This window comes from Solenopsis invicta, chromosome 10, assembly GCF_016802725.1.
Source record: "Solenopsis invicta isolate M01_SB chromosome 10, UNIL_Sinv_3.0, whole genome shotgun sequence".
NCBI classification, from domain to species: domain Eukaryota; kingdom Metazoa; phylum Arthropoda; class Insecta; order Hymenoptera; family Formicidae; genus Solenopsis; species Solenopsis invicta.
Window position 1 is genome coordinate 18,377,463 of NC_052673.1, and position 14,600 is coordinate 18,392,062.

Below are 14,600 nucleotides of genomic sequence, written 5' to 3' on the forward strand. Positions count from 1 at the left end.
AGACCGCCACGACCACCACTCTTTTTCGCTCTTTTCGCTCACTGTACAGTTCTTTGGTAAATCGAGCTCCGATCGATCGTCGAGTCATTTCGATCGAAGTGAATAGGCCGAAGAAAGTGCAGGCTACGTTCTCGGTACAAAACTTGTGGAAGGAATCGTCACGAAACGCTGTGCAATCGATCGAAATTCAACGGGATTTAATTTAAATCTCGCCGATACGTACGTACGTGAGATGGCACGAAGGATTAATTAGTGTGTGCATGCGTGCGACGTTTGCGATTAATTGCATATCAAGTTGCGTATCGCCAAAGACGAAGCTGCGCTTCGCGCAGCTAGCGCGAAACGATCTTCCGTATTTGTCGTGGACTTGGGTATATGTATTATGAAACTGTTAGGAATGTATTCCAATCGGAATCATTCCGTATTCTATTGTGCTTTTATAGAAAACGCAATAGAAACGTAGGGAATTATTGAACAATTCCGATCGAAATCCCAGTTCCGAATAGTTTCATAATTCATACCTTAACTGGTTCCACTCGTGTGTCGCATATTGCGCATTTCGGAAACGGCAAAAATTTTAAACTTCCTGCAGTGATCGCGCGTCACGTTCTTCACGTTTGTAAAATTTTCCATTACTACGATGTTCGCGAGAATCAATTTGACCTTCAGCTAAGCGAACAAGAGCAAACAAAGCACATCTTTATTTAAGTTTATTTATTGGTAAATATTTGCTTGAGAGGGTGACGATTGCGTCGGACAATACAAACGGTAAAACGAAGACTCACAAACACTATTTACGAGATACAAACATATAGAATTTTTATAGAATTTTTCATTTTGTTTAGCGGATTACTTCTAGAGTTATAAATTGCGGTATATACCACACGATTCAGAAGAAGTTGAATTGAATCGAAAAACTGACTTTTTTTATTTGCTTTTTCAGTATCTCTCGATCTTATAGCGTTAAATTATGCGAAGAAGATTACCTGTCAATAAGTTTAACGATACTAACGAATGTAAGTAACTTCTTTACCGAAAAAGTAAAGTACATCGTGTAAAAGTTAATGAGTATGCGAAAGTGAATTAGGCTGATGCACTCAAGCGGATAAGGTACCTCGGAAGATCTTGAAACAAATAAAAAATGTTTTTGCTTTAAAATGTAGCTTGGAGTCTCAGAATTAATTTGTAAAATCAACATTCAAAATATTTCCACTTTGAGTTATAGCACTTGAAGTGGACGCAGTATATACTCTACGCGCAGGTAATCGAGCGGCATAGTGCTCTTTATAATTGTTTCTCTCAGTTCTCGCGTGCTTCTTTCCAACAGAATAATTAACAGTTTCCGCCTCTATGCCGATTATTTTCAGTAGGGACCGTTGCTTTCGATTTAAAGGTGAAACGTCTGTAGTCAGTTGGTGTCAGTATCACAGCACGCTTCGTAGCTTTCAAAATCATTTTCAATTTAACTTAAAACAATAAAACGTACATCACTTGATAGAAAAGGTTTGCGGAAAAGTGAAGGATGCCTGAGTCAATAAAAAAAGAAACCAGGCCGCCAAAACCTTGAAGAATCAAAATCTGAAATTTGGTTCCTACACTGTCAATTTGTATCGATGTTAAATTTGAACTATGAAAAATTGCTTGAGACATGTTCAGTGAACACATCGTGATACATCTCGGTCTATGGTTCAAACGATAGACAATTTACGAGAATGACTGAGGGCAAATAAATACATCGATAGGTAGTTTGGATTTATTGTCCACGATTATCGATGTATATCAACCATCAGCAACGTTTATTCCACCGGCTGCCCAAAGAATTCGCCGAAAATATAATTCGACGATTTTTATTCCACAAGTGGAATACTTTTGAACGTGAGATATTTAATGAAGCAAATAAATTGTGATATTGTACATTTTGTCGAAGGATAAGAACAAACGTGAAGCACACACGTTTTAAAGTATTCGCTGCTATTATTTACCACCAAATAAAAACTTCTTGTAACGTACCTTAGTTTCCTAAAAAATTACGCTTTTATCCAGTTAACAAAAAAAAAAAAAAATACGTTTGCTCATACAGAATTTTGTTTTTATCTATGTTACGAAGTACTTTAATTACAACACGTCTATTCCGCAAATCAATAACATGCAAATTTTATGTTCATTTGCCTTTTCACTTAGACAGAATACCAGGTCTTATTTACTGTTAGTACATGCAAGAATGCATGGAATCTTTGAGCAAGAAATTCTTTGACCTGACAACACAATCGCTCGAATTAATCAATATTTTCTCGTCGCTATTAATCTCATTCATTGCATGGCCAACGTTTTCGTTTATTTGCTGGACAAGATGTATCATAAAAATGTCATTTACAAGACCGAATATGAAGACGTCAATAGTACTATACAAGGCCTCATTGAGGCTAGTAATATGGATTCCCATTTTATAGCTGCGAAATTGTTATCGTTGACGGTCCAGTCAAGAAAAAAATACGACAAGATAGAAAAATATATGATAGCCCAACCCTCCGTGTGTAGCCTTAGTCTTTTGGCTCGCCGTTAGACAGTATTATTTTTGTCAATGATAACACAGATACACGTTAATATCATTTGAATTATTCAAAATCAACTGAAGTATCGACAAAAAATATACAAGCAAAAAATTCTATCATTAATTAAAAAAAATTGTGCAAAACAAGTTTTTCACAAAGTCAATGAAGATAGATGTCATTTGATAAATTATTCGGAAGTATAGATAAGTTTTTTAATTAATCGATTGATCAATTGGTGAATTAAAAAAAACTCACCTTATTTTGGTAAGATCGATATATAGTTTATGTCTTTGCTAAGTATAAAACTATTGTTTTCCCTCTTTTCTTCTTACATTAACAAGATAAGAAACGATTTACGCATTTGTCATCTATATATAGATGATAAAAGTGTAAATCTTACCTTGTTTCTTACCTTGTTAATGTAAAAAGAAAAAAGGGAAAATGTTAAAAATGTAAGATAAGAGTTTTAAAATGTTGAGATATCTCGAATATTTTTGAAAAAATATAAAGATATTGACGTATTGTATAACGACATGATATATGTAACGCAGACTTGTTTCACTTGCAGTAGAATTTCAAATACAAAAAAATATCATTACTCACTAATAACGATTAATCATTCATCGAAAAAAGAAAAAGCGTAGCGCGCTAATTACATTGCTATTAGCATTTACTTACGCGATACGTCGAAGCCGGTGATGAAGGCAGGGCACGGTATATAAGCTGTTGATCCCGCTGGAGTGTTTGGCCAACAGGACCATCCGTCGAAAGTGAGTCGACAGTACGGTTCTGAAATAAAAGTTTGAGTAGAAGATTATAGCGAGATGATAGACCAACGACCTCGTAAAACGCGTTTGCTAACGTTTAACAGAACGCCGAGATTAAATATTAATATATAAGAAATTGCGATGACACCGTAAGAAAGATATCATAGCGCCGCGTCAGTTGGCAAATTGGATAAATTTTCTCGTGCAATTTACGACGGGTCGTAAAAAACAACAACGCGTAACATATTACACATGATCAGTAGAGAACCAGGGATATTTCAATGTACAAAGGCACATCTTCTGCAAGAGACTCATAAAATCTTTTCGTTTAGTAGGATAGGACAAATCCAAAGCTAATTCGCACGTCTACAAGTTAGGAGTATATAAAATTCGACTGATTTATATTTTAATATATGTATACAGCGTATATTATAATATCCCGCACAGCACGTAATATTGCAACAATATTGCGACAATATTACAATATCGCAGTAATATTACAGCAATATTGCAGCAATATTGTTGTTAGATTGCAATATTACGTGTTGTAAGCGATATTCCATTGCATATTTTTACATTGATATGGAACCTATAAAAATAGATATAGAAATATCTTAGTATATTTTAATCTAGTTCGTTCCCTTTATGTCATTTTCGTATTTTGATATATTTTCTTTATATATATATATATATATATATATATATATATATATGAAGAGTACAGAAACTCGTGTATAAAGGGTTTCAATACTCTTGAATAACTAACTTCAAGCTGTATTAATGCAAAATCACGTTTAAGGGATTCCATCGTGGTTACAAGTTTGCGAAAGTTCGCATTTGCTCACTAGATCCAAGTTTCGAAGAAACGCTGATAGCATGGATTTCATCATCATCATCTCTTGCGATTCCACCAACTTTTATTGAAAATAAATCACTTTCTTTCTTCTTTCGCTCGTATGACTATCTTGAGAGAATGACACATGCGCGATCGTACAGAAAGAATGACAGAAAAAGCCATTTGAAACATTTTCCTCCCAAGTTCTACTACGAAGGCCAGATAACCGCACAGTTTGCAAAGTTAATATTACAAAAATAGAGCAAATTTTCCAGGATTAATGTTCATGTCCGTTTACGTTACAAAAATTTCATTTATCTGTTCCGTCACACAAACATTTATATGTTGGACGCAGAATGTCTCTTTTGTCTCGTTTAGAACGTATTGTGTAGAGTGCATTTCAGCGATAGATATCACTCTGGCGAACATTTCACGTAAAAATCTCTCTCTTTCTATTTCAAAAAATGTGTGTGTATGTGTGTGTGTGTGTGTGTGTATTTTTATATATAATATATGTATAAGTATTTCATATATTATATATATATATATATATATATATATAAAGAAATTCTTATATCTTCACAACTGATCAAATCGTTTTCAAAATAACTTTATGCATGGAATTCGCAAGAATGGTCTTGATAGGATCGCTTGCAAACGATTCGAAATATCCTCAGATAACACAGGACGTTCCATGAAATGTTTATAGATGTCCATAAAATTTTTTGAGCTATCAGCTATAAAAACAGGAAATAATATATTAAAATAAAATCTATCATGTTTTATCAGTTACATTTGTTCAATCATAAACGATAGCATTTTGACGTTAAGTCTAATATATAATTGTCATCTTGTGTCGTTGAAAAATTATTTACACAAGAATATTATAACAATTAGCTGTACTGATAACACAAAAAATAAAAAAGCAGTAATTTATTCAGAAATACCGCATGCAAATTATACTGTAATGTTTGACGATATACATACGAATTAATAATATAAATTAATGATATAATATAAATTAATAATATAATATAAATTAATAATATAATATATACAATGAAATTCATCAAAAAACTTTGGAAAAAGTTGATAATAATTTAATTAACAATTTGAATATAATTTTGACATCTATATTTATTTCTTTTTTTTAATTTCTTTAATTTCTAATAAATTTTAAAATTATGTATTAATTTCTAATAAAAATTAAAAAAATATTAAAAATTCATAAAATAATAAAAACAAAGATGGGCATATAAAAGTGAAATCGTAAAAATTAGTAATCAAAAATGATACATTATAAAGATAAATTCTTAGAAGTTTTCATTAGTTTTCTCACCACTTGTGGGCAGCAATCGATTATTTATATCTACACGTAACAGATAATGTTTATCTCTGATTGTGAGAATGACTTAGCACAGTTTATCTACGTCAGTCGATGAATTATGAAATAATTAATTTGATTTCTCTACTCATATTTGATCCTAAAAACACTCAAAAATAAACCGAAACGTGTAATATTATATTGTAACGTTATTATTTTATTAAATTTATATTGATAATATATCACTTTCACGCACTAATTCCCACATATTGACTCAAGCCTTATGTCCATGATGCTAGGAATTGGTCCAAAATCTCGAACACAGAGAGAATTGTCTAATTACATTAGTCAGTTGGCCGAACTCGATTCAAATGCGATTGGTCAATTTTCTCTATGTTCAAGATCTCGGACCGATCTCTAACATCATGAATCGAACGTATTATAATCTTTGTTATTTCAATTATTATAAGAGTAATTTTTATTCTATTTAAAAAATATTGTATGAAAATACAAATAATAAACATATGCACGTGTACATATGTACATGTGTGCGTGCGAGCGTGCGTGCTTGCGTGCGTGTGTGTGTGTGTGTGTACACACGCGTGTGCATGAATATAAACGAATAAAAATTTGTTTATCATGAAAAAATGAAAAATAGAGCAAAATATCTTAAAATATGTGTGAATATATCGTAGTCAATTTATTCACAGGTGGACTTTGACAGAACATTTCACGCTTGGAACAAGATTCTGGAGCTGCCGATTATTTTACCACCACCACCGCTCTCCGCTACTATCGTGTGTTGCATTCCTCTACCGCGAGAACGGTCAGTATTTATAGCCAACTGCAGGCGTACTTGTGAATAACATTCTACGAGATCTGAAATAAGCGATACCTGTGGAGCATCGGAGTCATCTCTTTCATTAATTGATACAATTTGCTACTAAATTGTCGTGTGTTATCGAACAGTAAGTAATATTACAGTTTCTCTTCATTGTGCATAGAGTTTAGAACACTATGTATTATTCACGAACTTGCCAAACTATGACGCGTTTAGTTAAAGTGCTCGTTTAGTAATTTCACAACGTAACGTGACGTATCTACGCGTGAGTAAAAATGCGTGAGTAGATAACGAAGAAATAACAGATTACTATATTAATAATTTATGAGCATGAAAATTTTAATTGACAGATATTATTAATGTAATGTGTAAAACGCTATCGCAAATACAATTCGAGAATCTACAAGTTTATTACAAAAATGTTGTGTCATTTTGTCTTTATTTTTGTTAAACAATGTTCCTAGATGAAGTGTGAACAAATGAAGTGTGAACAATAAGCTGTTAGCTAGTTAGCACGATAGCGATCACCGGCCAACCGCGCACGTCAGGAATTACGTAAGGTGCCAAAGGCTATCGGATGTAACGTATATTGACACGAAACACCGGCAAATTCACTATAAATCAACATGAAGGTGTTGCTGTCAGTTCTTCTCACAATTTTGGCTTGCGATCAAGCCGCTAATGGTTTACGAATCCTTGGTCTGTTCCCGCTACACGGCAAAAGTCATTGGATCATGCAAGAGGCACTGATGAAGGAATTGGCGAAACGTGGCCATCAGGTGGACGTGGTCACGCATTTTCCGCTGAAGAAGCCGATACCCAATTATAAGGACATCAGTTTAGAAGGCAGTCTTCCAAGTGTTGTGAACAATATGTCCGCGGTAGAAGTATTAAGATTCCAGACTCCGAATGTCGCCTACTTAGTTCAAATGGCTGGAACGCAACTTTGCGAACTGTTGAACCACCCAAAGTTGCAAGAGCTGATCAAGAACCCACCACAAGATCCCCCCTATGATCTCATCGTTACAGAGGTATACCTAATATTTTAAAATATATTTCAAAAAAATTTCTATTATTTCAATTTAATGTAGATATATTAATTATGACATAATCACGGCGTTACATTTCTACATATTTCTCGGAATTATACATTGTTTTCGCAATTTTATTTTCGAGAAGACAAACGCGACTTATTCTCTGTAATTTGGTAATGTTTTAAAATTTAATATTTAAAACTTTGAACTTTAAGTTAAATTTGTTTCTAAGTAAAACACATAGTTAATATTAACCAATATTAATATTAATAAGATTTTAATAATTATACGCATCTCTCTTTCAAGTTTAGCTCGCGAAAAAAATTTTCAACTCAATGCTCTTTATAACATTAAAACTATTGGTATAATGACATCTTTTTATTAATAAAAAAACTTTTATTTAATTTAAAAAAATTATGTCATTAAAGTCTGTGATAGTTTGTGTAAAATTATGTGATTTAAAGTCTGGTAAAAATAGTTTCTAAAAAAAAAAAAAAAAGAGATAAGTAAATTATAGATAAGCGTAAATAATCAGCGTAAACAAGAGGAATGCTTAATCATGTTTATAAAGATATTATCGCGAGATAAGATAGTACACAGAGCACATAAGGTATAGCACATGAGGTGTGGCAAAATAATCGATTTCGTAAAATTACATAAAAGGGATAATAGTTGAAAAATTGTATTAAAGAAAAAGACTCGATTTTTAATATACGATTACGCAGAGATAATTAATAAAGTTAAATAATATACATAAAACGTGGTTGAAGATTCAAAGCCAACATTAAACGAAAATTATTACCGCTTTTAACGAGATGTTAATTAACTGACTCGCGTTACTACCTGTAGCATATCAAGTCGTTAATTATTCGCTAATTATTAGATATTTATTGCACATAACGGATAAAGACAGCTACCTGATTTTATTAAGTTACAGCGTATTAATATGCCGAAAAGCGCAACTTTTAACATGGCAAATCTCACTCTATTATATCAATGATAATAATAATGATGAGGCTATTGATAAAGTCATTAAATTCAAGCACTCTCCTGCTGTATGTAGGTATCAAAATATTTTGAGCGTATTGCATCAAAATTATCAATTTTGCAAGTCAACTCGGATTGTTAGGTCGCTTATGACTATGCATTTTTCATGTTTTCATGTCTTTCACGCTGATGATTCTTCAGCGCTGGAGTCAAATTTATCGCTAAACAATTCATTTTGAAATTTGCGATACATTTATGTGACACATTGACATAACACTTGGCTATATATAATCTTAAATCAAATTTTAGATATTGTGACGCACAAGAACAAAGGATATTAAAATATGATCCGCACATATGAATATTTGCACACAAACATTGCGTCATATTATTACATTATTCAAATCACAAGTAATATATCACAGAAAGACTGTATAATTTATCGAAATGAGTTAATTAAATTCCATCTTGATTTAATAAATCCAATTAGAAATTTAATTAGTTAATTTGCATCATTGTTCGAGAGATTTAACTTAATTGTATTTATATTTATTAAATATTGACGTAATAAATCAAAATAAGAGTTACGATAACAAAAATAACACGGCTTTTGTAAAAAGCCTAATTACACTGTTCTAATTGCGCCGCCTTACGCTTTCTGCGTTTAAAGTGGAACAGTTATATATTCACACTTTGTGGAAGGAAAATGAGGAACGAAACAAAGCAGAAAGAGCAAGTACGAACAGATGTAATGACACGTGAAATTGCCACGCTCAATATAATAAACCGGCAACGTTTGAATCTCGATATGAGTTGTATGATACTTGTTGCGTTATTCAATTTGCCTCAATTCAATGAATATCACAGTGTTTAGAGGTTCTAACGAGCTTTTACTTGTTTCCGAACGACTGAATGCAAAATGGTGAATAAATGAGATAAGAATAAATTACGTGTTAATCATGTATTCGTAACACAAAGATTTCACGTTCCAAGAAAGATGTAACTACGTTACAACGTATTAAAACGATTAGTTAGCGAACCTATCAAGCGCTGAAAAAATCTGCATCTTCGCAAAATTTTTCTCATAAATGCATAATTAGCAGCAATTTTTACGTAATACTGCAGCGTGATGTTACATAATCGCTCCTGCGTTATTTGATCTGTAAACGTCATATCTATTTTTTCTCATCGTTGTGGAGTGTCATAATGATTATTCGTTTCTCTATGAGTTGGTACGTCGAGGCGTCATCGCGTCAAGGTTGCCGACCGTAACTTAACTACATTATTAAATGACCAGATGCAATCGCGTATTTTTGCCCGGCGAAACATGTGTGCGACTTGACTATGCACATTCAATATGACGTGTACGATTACGAGATGTAACTTATGAATCAATCAATTAACAATATGCGCAGTCGTTCGCAGCACCGTGCTTCCTAGCCTTTGGCCGTCATCTCAAAGTCCCAATAATTGCCACGGTAGCCAGCGTCTTTCACGATTGGCTCAACGAAGTGTCCGGCAATCCAGCGAATCCTGCTTTCGTCCCGAGCTTTTTCTCGACACACAGCAGCAGCATGAATTTCAAGGAACGATTGACAAATGCCTTTTTATCCAATTATCTCTCCTGGCAATTTCATTATCATTCAAATAAACAAGTGGCAATTGTAAAGGAACATTTTGGCCTGGACTTGTCGTGTATCAAGGATTTATATAACGATATAGCTGTGTACCTAGTCAATTCTCATCATTCGTTAAACGGAATCAGACCGATGACCACTAGCGTGATCGAGATCGGCGGTATGCATCTCAAGGACGATAATCCGCCGTCGCCGGTATGTTTCAATGAGATTCACTCTTTCCATTATTTGCAACGCGTTCTTTCTGGATACAATAAGAGCTGAATGGAATCAAACATATTTTTCTTGTCATAAATATACTTTTATTCTCTTTTTGTTCAAGATCAATTAAAAAATAAAAAAATAATTTGTTTAAAATGATTATTTCGCAAAAAATATGAAATTTATTGTTTAAATACACAAAACGTGATATGAATACAAAATTAGAAAAAAATAATATTTATATTTTACGTAAAAAATAAAAAGCATAAAATAGATTTCTATAAAAAGTAATATTTTTTTCTAATATAAACGTATTAAATTAAACTGTTCACGTTTGTCATGAATTTTCATTAAAAATGATTAACGGGGTTAAAAAAGTATTCGATATTTTATTCATATTGATAATTATATATAATTGCGCGCAATATACAGTTATGATAAATGTAAAAATATAATTATTTCACTGCATATTTAGTAATTTTATTACGCACTCATCTTTCTTTCAAATACATTTCACATTTCGCAAGCAACATTTTTAAAACATGCTCGTTTCGAAATTCCATGCATTTAAAAATATATCATACATGATACCTTAGCTCATGTATCCAGGGAGAATTATTAACATCGTAAACTATTAGCTCTAAAGAAATATGTGTTTGTAGGAAGTGCAAAAATGGTTGGATGAAAGCAAGGATGGCTGCATTTACTTTACGTTCGGTTCCATGGTAAGAATCGAAACTTTCCCTAAAGAAACGGTGCAACAATTTTACGCGGCTTTCGAAAAGATCGCACCGGTTCGCGTACTGATGAAGGTAGCGAAAAAAGAAGATCTGTTACCAGGATTACCAAAGAACGTCATGACACAGTCGTGGTTCCCACAAATCTCCGTTCTCAGTACGTAATTATTTCCAGCTGATCACACATCAGAGTATCGAAATAACGATAAAAATCCACAGATTTTACGTACTGCAATAATATCTGCATATAAATTGAGTAATTCGCAAAAAATATTATTTTCCGATCGTATCTTCGCGTGATAAAAATTTTTCTAATTTTTTTACAGCCGATTTATAATGTATCCGAGAGATCTTGAAAAATACCTTTGCGAAATATAATTTATGTTTTTTGTTCTACAGTTAGAAAAAAAATGATCTGTTTTTATATCATGTTTAAAAAAGAAATTTTGAACTAATTTTAAAAGGTTTAAGATAAAAAAATCACAGTCAAATCAAATTTTTAAAATATTAAAATAAACAGAAATTGAATGATTGATATCCCATGTGAAAAAATATGCCATCAACTTTTAAATTATTGCTCTGTGCATTGTGCATTTGTTCAACTCTCAATCATAATATTTTCGCAATGCAGAAAAAACAGTATATGATTGTAAATTTCGCAGAGCATAAAAACATCCGAGCTTTCATTACGCACGGCGGGGTCTTTAGTACGCAAGAGGCAATTTATACTGCAGTTCCGATGATTGGAGTCCCCCTGTTTGGCGATCAAGCTATCAACATTCAAAATTATGTCAATAAGAAGGTGGCCGTTTCGCTTGACATAAGAAATATTACTGAGGCAAAAGTAACTTCGGCATTAAATACTATCCTGAAGGATCCCTCCTACAGGTAAGTGCTCAAAAACTGTTAACAAAATGTACCCGAATATGAGCTGAATAAAGTCTAGCGCTAAATAAGGTCCACTTTTGAATTTACATCTAAAACACATTTTACGTCTAGAATATTCTTAAAAAGTGTCACGGGAAGTAGATAAGGAAGGGTTGGGGAATTAAAACTGACAGCAACACGTCAGTTTAGTGCAAAAAAGACTTGACGTGACAGAGCTTACAACTTAATGTATGAACCCTTTTTATAAAAATTCGCTGCAAAGTTTATTAAGTGTAGATTATTTTATAGTTTATTATAACGTATAAATTGATTAAAAATAATAAAAAATGTAGTGGAGATGGACTCTGAATAATGAATTAAACTAAAAAAATAATATTTAGTGTTATTTTCAATTTATTTTTAATTCGGATCTCATTATATTTATAAACACATAATAAATTCCAATATCAAAATAAAAAAATTTTTTTTTGTTTATTTAGACTTATTTTACATAGAAGATATTTTTTTGTGAATGATTCAAATAAAAATTTTATTCTCACTTAAGTTTATTTAAAAATTCCTATAAATTAAAAAAAATAAAATAAATTAAGTGAACCTTATATTCGGCTACTCCCTTATAGACTTCGAAAAGCCTTAAGCATTGTAAGCAATTATCTGCTAATTGTAACGTGTTGAACTGGGTTTAATGAAACCATAATATTGATCGAGAGAACCTGCAAATACAGGAAGTTCTTATGCTAAATTTACATAAGATGTTACGTTTAGTGATTACAATAATAATGTTATAATTTCATTATATATACAGGGTTGGGCATTTAAAGCGTTACAAGCATTATCATCCCTGAAACTACGTGTTATAATAAAAAAATGTTTCAAAAGTATACATGGTGTAAAGTGGGATAAATAAAATTAATTTTCAAAAAAAGAATAATTTTTGCAATCATATAAAGACTATCACCATTTTTTTAAATCGAATATGTTGTTTTTCATATAAAATGATTCCTGTAATTACTCTACATATAAAAGTATTATATCAAGATTAAAATTATCAATCAGTTGATAAAATATTTTATTTTGACATATTTCGATCTAAAATATAAAATGTCTCGTAAACTATGAATTTTTTAATAACTATGTTAATATTTTTATTTACAGAATAATGAGATAAATCAATTGTTGTAAAGAAAACTCATGTTTTAAGGATAATAATTTGTAACGTTTTAAATATTCCACCGTGTGTACGCACATGCTTTAATTTTATCAATTTTTTTATTTTTTTATTTTTGCATGTCTATTAAGTTTCAGTTGATTTTTTATTTCCTGCAAAAACAAAACTTTGCTTAACTAAGGAGGTACGACTCTACTTCTACGTGGTGTTAACACGATAAAATTGTGTAACGAACAGTTGCACATTAAAAGAACTTCAAAAATCAAAATTCACTGCTTTCAATCTTATTAGCCCCGTTTATTGATCCGCGACTGGTGGCACCGTTCATATCGCGAAATAAACAGAGCGTGTGCTCTCTATTGTAACCAAATCTTGCTTTACTCTCCAATGCATATCGCCAGTCAATTCTAATCAAACGGTATGTGCTTTAAATTCCACATCCATTTTATCTGCACGTATGCGCATGAAATACGTTTTACGCGTAAAGGTTCAATAAGGGTAAACGTTTCAACCAGCAGGATTGGAAAAAAGAAAAAATATAAAATCTATATGAAGATCGTGCACTTTTACGGTTTAAAAAAATTCAAATTTCCTGATCCAACGTCGAACAAAAGCGTGACGCGACTGAAAATACTACTCATTACAAACTTCTGAGTCTTTTCGCGACGGTTTCCGTCTGAAAACATCAACCCCGTTATATCGATCGTTAGTAAACGTTTCTCTCTACTTGTTTCAGTGAGAATATACGAAAACTATCGAACAAGTTCCTCGATCGACCACTGAGTGCCATGGATACGTCTGTATATTGGATAGAATACATCGGAAAATATGGAAACGTTCTTCGATCGCCAGCACTTGATCTCTATTGGTGGCAACGGGAACTACTGGACGTTTACGCCTTTATTTTCGGCATAATGGCTGTAGGGCTTTACGTTGTGCTGTTTATTCTTTGCAAAATAAAGAAGTGCTTGTGTGGATCGCGCACTTGCGCAAAGAAGGACAGTGCAGCGATGAAGTCGAAGAAGAACAAATGAAAGTAGTGTATATATAAATGACATTTCTTTCTGTTTTAGTAAATTCACACAACATTCTTCTTCTTAACATGTACCAAAAAAGTTCCAAAATAATTTGCTAAGTATAACATTTAATGTTATGTAGTCTTTTATAAGCTACACATTTTAATAAAAAATAAAAAAATTTTAACAAAACCTTTTGGTTCTGAATAATGAATTAAATTAAAAAGATAATATTTAGAAAAGATAATATTCTTTGTTGTATTTTTTATTTGAGCTTTATTATATTCATAAATATAATATGGTCCAATGTCAGAGTTAAATTCTTTTTTAAACACTGACATTGGATTTTATTACATACTTGTAAATATAATATATATGTTTAAATAAATTTTTTTATCTGTTAATCTTATCTTAACAAAGTTTTATATTTGCGCAAATGTGCTTCAACACATATATCGGTATTCACACGAGCGTGTAACGTTAACACTTTCATTTTTTCCTACCATTTGTCAACGGGCTCGTGTACAAACGAAACGTCTAATTTAGACGAAAAATCCGATATATTAATGTGCAATCACTATTAACTGATCGAGTACCAAGATGAAGCAAATGG

General features: G+C 32.0%; 2 protein-coding genes across 5 annotated transcripts in view; one reads left to right on the forward strand and one right to left on the reverse strand.

Annotated features, from left to right (window-relative positions):
* LOC105197902 (calcitonin receptor) overlaps positions 1-14,600 on the reverse strand; it is a 114,547-nt gene that overhangs the window by 80,192 nt on the left and 19,755 nt on the right. For all 4 annotated transcript variants that reach the window (XM_026131704.2, XM_026131706.2, XM_039454258.1 and 1 more), the window contains exon 4: positions 3,231-3,341. In XM_026131704.2, the coding sequence (XP_025987489.1) occupies positions 3,231-3,341 (111 nt within the window). The remainder of the gene's footprint in view (positions 1-3,230; positions 3,342-14,600) is intronic.
* On the forward strand, positions 48-14,179 carry LOC105197697 (UDP-glucosyltransferase 2). Its single transcript, XM_026131701.2, has 7 exons — positions 48-219; positions 6,189-6,446; positions 6,799-7,350; positions 9,756-10,172; positions 10,841-11,072; positions 11,578-11,803; positions 13,708-14,179. The coding sequence occupies exons 3-7, from the start codon at positions 6,946-6,948 to the stop codon at positions 14,003-14,005; spliced, it is 1,578 nt and encodes a 525-aa protein (XP_025987486.1). The 5' UTR covers positions 48-219; positions 6,189-6,446; positions 6,799-6,945; the 3' UTR covers positions 14,006-14,179.